This window comes from Sycon ciliatum, chromosome 2 (assembly GCF_964019385.1).
Source record: "Sycon ciliatum chromosome 2, ocSycCili1.1, whole genome shotgun sequence".
In the NCBI taxonomy this organism is placed as follows: domain Eukaryota; kingdom Metazoa; phylum Porifera; class Calcarea; order Leucosolenida; family Sycettidae; genus Sycon; species Sycon ciliatum.
In genome coordinates this window covers 47,283,278-47,291,671 of record NC_088644.1, presented here as the reverse complement: position 1 = coordinate 47,291,671, position 8,394 = coordinate 47,283,278, and the positions used below count along the sequence as shown (strand labels likewise).

The window sequence follows — 8,394 nt, the reverse complement described above, 5'->3', positions numbered from 1 at the left end:
GAATCATTTGCAGCGGTGTTCGTATAGCTTTCTGTGATCTGCCGTACATTGATGACCATATCAGTGCAGGAGCGACCTCTGCGGAATCCACATTGCGTGTCGGGCAAGAGGTTTTCGGCTAGTTTCTGTAGCTTTCGCTAGATTAGTGAAGCAACAGTCTTCCCGACGACATCCAGCAGTGCGATCCCCTGCCAGGTGTCACACAAGGCAAGGTTTCCCTTCTTGGAGATAGGGAGCAGGTTGCAATCTCGCCAGTCCTGTTGAAACCAGGTGAAGAGCCCAGCTGTGTCTGCTCTGCCCGCACTATGTCGCTGGGCAGAAACCTGGCTGAAACCGACCACATCTGATGGAGAAATGCATATCCCAAACTACAAGATGTTCAGCAAAGATCGTTTAGTGTTCAGTGTTGCATGGAGGTGGTTGTTCTGGAATATTCCCAGCTTGTGGTGAATCTTGCATGACCTTTCATTGTACTCAGGTTTCATTCCTTTTATTCTAGTGCATGCTGCTGGCGCCTGATGTATTGACTATTGTTACCGCAGGCCAGTCTCAACCTTTGCATTGTCTGAGATTCAAGTAGCGTATCGTTTGATGCATGTGCTGTCTCCATGCTATCTAGTCGTAATATATTCACTCGTCTTTGCATTTGTGCACAGTCCTGTGGATACTCGCAGGCCCTGTGGATACTCGCAGGCTGCGATTGCGCTCTCGCTTTGGTCATTCTAGAATGTATACTTCCATGCCTTTGAAGTTTGTTAGTTGTTAGTTTTGAACTGTAGGAAGCAGTTTACAGTTTTGGTTCTTGCAGTTTTATCTCAGAGGAGAAAGTTCTTGGTCTCATACTGTTACGAGTTGCTGTTGTATCTGGTTGAACGCATGCCGGGGCAACAGAGGGCAGCATGAGTAGCCATAGTGGTCCTATTCGAGCCGGATCTCAGAGCCAGATCCAAGAAGTCCTGCGCGACGACGAGCAAGTCCCAGGCGCTGAGTGTAGACGGAGCTCGCGGTCTACCAAAGGGAGACCGCCGAGCAGATACGGGTTTGATAACTGGAGTGACGTTCCGGACAGCGTGAGCTCTGCAGGACATGCGCCCTCGAAAGTTTCAGGAACTGCTGCGTCGCAGGCGTCACTTCGTGCAGAGATGCTTCGTGTAGAACTTGAGGCTGCAAGGCAAATCGCTGAGCTGGAGGAGGAAGCCGAGACACGCAAGTTGGCTCGTGAGACAAGTTTGGTGCAGAAGGAACTGGAGGTTCGAAGAGCCGAGGCTGAATCTGCAGCTGCACTACGATCCGGGTCAGGGAGCAAAGTGTCGTCTCGCAAATCAGAGACTAGAAACGCTGCATCCAGTGGCAGGGCAATATTGACTGCCAAGAGTCTTGCTGAGCACGACAAGTTGGCCGGACCTGGTCGAAAATTCGTATTACCACCGCGTGAGCACTTCAGAACGATGAGTGATGTCGGTGGAGTGAACGGACAACGCGACCCCGGCAAGCCAAGGAGTTTGCAAGGTACGTTTCGTACTGTGAATGCGCCCACACAACCTGAGGCTGTATTAGGTGTGGCGGAAGACAGCCCAGCTCAGTCAAGTACATGTAGTGTCAATGCGTTTGGCGTGCCTGCCCTGGGGCCAGTGGCGCAAGCATTCATGCGCGCGCCCGCTCAAAAGTCTGTGACCAGTACAGTGCTGTCAGTAGTGCCAGCCAAGAAGTCAATGGCCAGTGGTGCGCCTGTGGCTGTAGGACGTACTACAGTGTCCATACAGGCAGCTAGTAATGCAGTGCCTGTACAGCCAGCAATACGCAGTGCAGCAGTACAATCAAGACTGCCTGGCAGTAACAAGAAGGCAGTATCAATGCTGAATGCAACACCACCATGGCATACACCACAGAAGCATACAGCAGTGGCCAAACAGCAGCAACCAACACCAGTGGCAGTGCAAGAACACTCCAAGCAGGTGCTAAACCCGCAAGCAGAGTCCTTCATGCCCTATCCACCTCAACTGCAGACACTACACCCTGCTAGTTTCAGCTTTCACGTGAAGCCACTGGAGCTACCAAAGTTCTCTGGCAAGACTAGTGACTACGACCGGTGGAAGCAGAACTTTCGCCGCGTTGTTGACGAAGATCCACTAACGACTGAAGCGTACAAACTTGCACAACTGCGTGAGTGTCTCATGCATGGCACGGCCAGCGACCTTGTTGATGGCGTGCTTGACGGTCCAGGAGCCTACCACACCATCCTTAGGGAGCTAGATGCATGGTATGGCGGCGACAATCGCACTGTTGAGCGCCAAGAGAAGGAGATTTTGCAGTGGCCGAAGCTAAAAGAGTCAGACGACAACTTTGCCAAGTTTGTCCTCAGACTCCGGACGATGCTCATGAATATGGAGATGTGTGCAGTAACACCGGGCCGTGAGTTGTACCTATCGGTTACGCAGAAGTTGCCGAAATCGCTGTTGCTTAGGTACATGGAGAAGTATGACGATGCTGACTGTGATATTTACCAGCTAACACAGTGGCTCCTCAGACGCGTCAACACACTACGCCGTGCCGATGAACGACTCCGGTCGACAGAAGTCACTGCCTCAGCACCAGCACCAGCAAGATCATGGTCGAAGCAGAGTGCTACAAAGTCTGAACGAACATTTGTGGCAACTAGCAAGGATGCAGGTGCCGACAGAAGCTGCCCCTCGTGTGGCAAGGCGCATCAGCTCCACCGCTGCCCCGATTTCATTAAGATGGAGGCCAGGGACCGATGGAAAGTCATCAAGTCCAAGCCAGATGTCTGCGCCCTATGCTTCGGTCTCAATCATCGCGCAAAGACTTGTACCAGGCAACCCTGTTCAAAGTGCAGCCGCACGCATCATGACATGCTACACTACAACATCCGACGCTCGGATTCCGCTGCAGACCCATCAAATGCCGCAATCAAGGCCAACGCAGCTTCGGCCAGCAGTGGCGGTCCTGCCAAGATTGCTACAACACATTGCGCAAGTCATCAGCCAGAGATTGACAGTGGCGAGTCATTCATGGTTGTGCCTGTTGTATTCCGACACAATGGTGTGAGCCTCCAAGGTAATGCACTCCTGGACCCAGCATCGTCCACGAGTTATGTCCAGCAGTCCGTGGCAACAGCCCTCAATGTGCGTGGACCCAAGCGGCAGCTCGTCACTTCCGGAGTAGGCGGCAAGCAGACCGCAGCAAGACGTGAGCATGTACAGATCCAAGTGGCGGCTCTGGGCGACAAGACCATGAACAAGCTTGAAGCTTGGGTTCTGCCCACCGTCACCGTGCCATTACCGGCAGTGAACTGGAATCAGCACAAGAGCAGCTGGCCGCATCTCAGTGATATTGACTTCCCATCCATCAAGGGCAGTCAGATCGACGCGCTTATCGGCCTGAATGCCATCGAGCTTCATGCTACTCTAGAAGAACGGCGAGCAGAAACAGCAAGAGCGCCCATTGCTCGACGAACTCCTCTCGGGTGGGTGTGCATTGGTACAGGAGTCGACACCACTCGTGCAATCACAGCTACTACACCAGCTACTGACACAGTGCTAACTGATGGGCTGACCGAGCTAGTAGAGAAGTTCTGGCGAGATGAGTCGGCGGGCACAGATAACCCACTAGAGGAGACGCCTTCACCCGATGACAGAAGAGCCGAGGAGCTCACGAGCCAATCAATCAGCTGCAACGGCAACCGGGTAACTGTCCGAATCCCATGGGTCAATGACAGCGGTAAGCCACGTGTCAGGTCCAACAGAGCTCAGGCTGAGCAGCGGCTCCGCAGTCTACAACGGTCGCTACAGTCACGGCCAGCCGTGAAGCAGCAGTACTCTGACGTTATGCAGAAACACATTGCCAAGGGTTATGTGAGACGCGTGGACCCGGATGAGATAGCCAAAGACGGCAACGACCAGTGGTACCTACCCCATTTCCCGGTAGTACGCTCAGATAAATCCACGTCAAAAGTGAGAATAGTATTTGACGGTGCAGCCCGCTGGGATGGACACTCCATCAACGATGAGATGTTTACAGGTCCTGCACTTCAAAACGACATGACCAGTGTGTTGATCCGATTCTCACTGGAACCAGTTGCGCTTGTTGGTGATGTGTCGGAGATGTTCCTCCAAGTCAAACTGGCGGAACGTGACCAGCGCTATCATCGCTTTCTGTGGTATGATGACAATGGCCAAGTGCAGGTGTATCAGTTCACCCGTGTGCTCTTCGGCGCTAAGGCGTCACCGTATCTGGCAGGACGAGCGGTGAAAGAGGTCATCAAGCACCACGGTGATGAGTACGACTCTGACGTCGTGCAGTGCCTAAGCAAAGACCTCTACGTTGACGACATGCTGTGATCACTACCATCCACACAGCGTGCCATCCAGGCCAGAGAGCAAACGCAGCAGCTACTTGCCAAGGGCGGTTTTCACATGCGGAAATGGCTGTCGAACAAAGCTGAAGTGATGAACACCATACCAGAGGAAGATAGGTCACCTGATGTCGTCCGAGATGTGGACAGTGACACCAGCCTCCCAACTGTCAAGACTCTCGGCGTCAGTTGGAACGCCGAGAAGGATGCCTTCACCTTCCAGCATCAAATGAAGGACATCACGACATTCACCCGACGCTCTGTGTTGCGCGGCCTGGCCTCCATATTCGATCCGCGTGGCCTGATCTCGCCATACGTCATCACGGCTAAGGTACTCCTGCAGGACGCCTGGTTGCTGGGACAGGGATGGGACGACCTGCTGCCAAAGGAACAAGTCGTCAAGTGGCGGGGTTGGTTCCAAGGCCTCCCAGACCTGAGTAACCTGGAGATCAGCCGCTGTTTCAAGGATCCACAACAGCCATCCGAAGACGCCAGTCTTTCCGTGCACTGCTCCGACGCTCCGACGCCTCAGCCTCAGATCGGGCGATAGCAGCCGCTGTGTATGTCAGAGCCAGCTACCCAGACGGTACCACCCGAATAACGCTAGCGATGTCGAAAGCGAAGCCGGCACCAGTGAGGCGACAGACGATCCCGCAGCTTGAACTGAGAGCAGCTGTGCTTGGCGTTCGCGTTAGTCATCTCGTCGCTGAATCCATCGGTATCCCAGTGTCAGCTCACACATTTTGGACGGACTCGATGAACGTCTTGGGCTGGGTCCAAAGCCACAGCCGGCGCTACAAAGTGGACATTGGCAACCGAATCTCTGAGCTCCAGACCTCAACGAGAGCACACCAGTGGCGACATGTTCCCGGAAAGAACAACCCTGCAGACAAAGGTACTCGTGGTTTGTCTGCTGCATTACTGTGCCGTGACGCAGTGTGGTGGTCCGGTCCACAGTTTCTTCGCCAGCAGCCAGATGAGTGGCCTCAGATGAAGGAAGTCAGCACATCCTCGCTGCCTGGTCAGCTCAAGACGGCGCTAGTTGCAGTCGTCCCTCCACCCTCCGAGATCCTGGGTCGCTTTAGCACATGGTCGCGACTGGTACGCGTGACAGCATGGTGCAAGCGATTTGTGGCAAACTGTCGGCAGGCAGTCAGTGACAGCAAGTCCACGAAGGGGGATGCCGCATCGGACAGCCAGTCCAGCACGCCAGTGAGAGTGCCAGTACAGCTTGGCGGCACCCGCTCCATCAGTGTTCCAGTTCTCAGCACTGACGAAGTATCAGTAGCAGAGCGGCACTGGATTGCAACTGCCCAGAAGGATTGCCATGGTACAGCATACCATCGTCTACAGTCTAGGCAACCGATGTTGAAATCGGACCCTCTGGCACCTCTCTGTCCCCAGTTCGATAGTGCAACAGAGTCACCCCTGATGACGGTAGGAGGTCGATTGCAAGCTACAAAGAACATGCCAAGTGGCGTACGCCACCCAGTCATCCTACCAGCAAAGCACCGAGTAACCCAGCTGATAATCGAACAGGAAGATCATCGGTGCTTCCATGCAGTTGGGCCACAGCATCTTCTGGCCAATCTGCGACAACGCTACTGGATTGTTCACGGAACATCAACAGTCAAGGCCGTTCGAAGCAACTGCATCACTTGCCGTAAGAACCGTGCGGAGCCAGCGTCCCAGATGATGGGCCAGATTCCAGACTTCCGAGTTGCAGGCTCGTTGAAACCGTTCAGCCGTACAGGAGTTGATTACGCGGGTCCCTTCCTGACCAAGCAGGGCCGAGGTAAGACGCAAGCTAAGCGGTACCTGTGCCTGTTCACTTGCCTTGAGACTCGTGCCTGTCACCTAGAGGTATCCTATGGCCTCTCCACTGAGTCATTCCTGTTAGCATTTGAGAGATTCACAAAGCGCCGTGGTGTCCCGCTTGAAATGGTCAGCGACAACGGGACCAACTTCACTGCCGCGGAGCGAGAACTCCGTGAGGCCGTCCGGGCCATGGACAAGGAGAAGATCGAGAAGCGACTGGTCAGTGATGGCGTGCGATGGCGCTTCAACCCACCTAGAGCACCACATTTCGGCGGCGTATTCGAATCCCTCATCAAGACGGCTAAGCGCGGACTCACAGCAGTACTTGGGAAAGCGGACGTCACAGATGAAGAGTTAGTGACTGCCATGTGCCAGGTTGAGGGCATGATGAACTCGCGCCCGCTGACAGTTGTAAGTGCCGATGCAGCTGATTTGCAGCCTCTAACACCAGCACATTTCCTCGTCGGACGACTCGACCCACCAATGGCTCTGGAAGTGAAAGCAGACGAGCACCCCAGCAGAGACCCACGCAAACGTTGGTTGTATGTTCAGCGGCTTGTAGCAGACGTGTGGAACAGGTGGCGAGATGAGTATGTTCCCTTGTTGAATGTCCGTCGTAAGTGGCAACGTCAAGGTCGCAATGTAGCCGTAGGTGACATCATGCTGTGTCTTACATCAAACACTCCCCGTGGAACATGGCCCATGGGTAGAGTCACAGCAGTGCATCCTGGTGCAGACAAGCTCGTCCGAGTAGTGGATGTTAAGATCGGCGACAAGATCTACCGACGGTCTATCCACCATCTAGTACCTATTCTGGACACCGAGTAGTTTGTGCCTTGTGTATCTGAAGTGCTACAGGCAGCCCTGTGACAGTACTCTCTCTCTATCTCTCTCAACCTATGAAGTTTTTCTTTCATCATACAGTACCGTAGTAGTACTCACTCGTCACAGTTTGTTTGCTGACCCTGTGCTCGTGAGTGAAGGGGGATATGTTCTGGAATATTCCCAGCTTGTGGTGAATCTTGCATGACCTTTCATTGTACTCAGGTTTCATTCCTTTTATTCTAGTGCATGCTGCTGGCGCCTGATGTATTGACTATTGTTACCGCAGGCCAGTCTCAACCTTTGCATTGTCTGAGATTCAAGTAGCGTATCGTTTGATGCATGTGCTGTCTCCATGCTATCTAGTCGTAATATATTCACTCGTCTTTGCATTTGTGCACAGTCCTGTGGATACTCGCAGGCCCTGTGGATACTCGCAGGCTGCGATTGCGCTCTCGCTTTGGTCATTCTAGAATGTATACTTCCATGCCTTTGAAGTTTGTTAGTTGTTAGTTTTGAACTGTAGGAAGCAGTTTACAGTTTTGGTTCTTGCAGTTTTATCTCAGAGGAGAAAGTTCTTGGTCTCATACTGTTACGAGTTGCTGTTGTATCTGGTTGAACGCATGCCGGGGCAACAGAGGGCAGCATGAGTAGCCAGTGGTATAGCTCTATACTGCCACAAGTCACTACAGGTACGACGGAGGCTGGACCTGCAATGCCAAGGTTTGGAACTTCTGTGGAAATTGGTCTGGGTGTATCAAGCGCTCTGCTTGGTTGTGGATATCGTCCACCTCAGCGGCCAGTGGCCTATTGGAATGATTTTGAGCAAGCTCTGGATCAAGCATGTGCTGGCCGCCAGCAGAGTACAGTTATTTTGGGAGACTTCAATTTTTTTGTTTTTTTGTTTTTGTTTTGAATGACGTATAGTTTCGATAGTGAGGAAAATGTTATCAACTCCAAAGCAAGAAAAAGGCCAAAAACTAAACCAAGAACATATGCAATAACATGTTATTTATAAAGACAGGACAAGTGAATAATTAGTCAGTCCATTGTTCATGATGATCTCCGACGGTTACGTCGGCAAGCGAGCCTCCGCCACTGCCAAAGCAGCGTGGGCTCCGCAGGAGGGTGCAAATTTCAAACCAAAATTTAAACGCCTACAACCGCGAATGCATATGATACAGGATTTCAGAAGGCTGAAGGAAATCCTGCATCTAACAAATGCCATAACATGAGAGTAATGCTCACCCCTCTTCTCCGCCAACAGATGAGCAATTCGTTTGTACAGTGCTGTTGATGCTGGACCCATTCCGCCACTGGCTGACATGACCGCCGGAACAAAGGAGGCTTGCTCAACCTGCCTCACCCGCTCCTCATAGTGC

General features: G+C 52.8%; 2 protein-coding genes across 2 annotated transcripts; both read left to right on the top strand.

The window, feature by feature from the left end:
• Nucleotides 1-899: 899 nt before the first annotated feature.
• On the top strand, nucleotides 900-4,358 carry LOC135810653 (uncharacterized). The gene has a single exon (XM_065324144.1). The coding sequence runs from the start codon at nucleotides 900-902 to the stop codon at nucleotides 4,356-4,358; it is 3,459 nt and encodes a 1,152-aa protein (XP_065180216.1).
• Nucleotides 4,359-4,981: 623 nt separating this feature from the next.
• LOC135810652 (uncharacterized) lies at nucleotides 4,982-7,018 on the top strand. Its single transcript, XM_065324143.1, has one exon. It carries the CDS (start codon nucleotides 4,982-4,984, stop codon nucleotides 7,016-7,018), a length of 2,037 nt encoding a protein of 678 aa, XP_065180215.1.
• The last annotated feature ends 1,376 nt before the right edge of the window (nucleotides 7,019-8,394 follow it).

Excerpts from the sequence above, each read along its gene's own strand:
- LOC135810653 (XM_065324144.1), top strand. The coding sequence starts at position 900 with ATGAGTAGCCATAGTGGTCCTATTCGAGCCGGATCTCAGAGCCAGATC.
- LOC135810652 (XM_065324143.1), top strand. The coding sequence starts at position 4,982 with ATGTCGAAAGCGAAGCCGGCACCAGTGAGGCGACAGACGATCCCGCAG.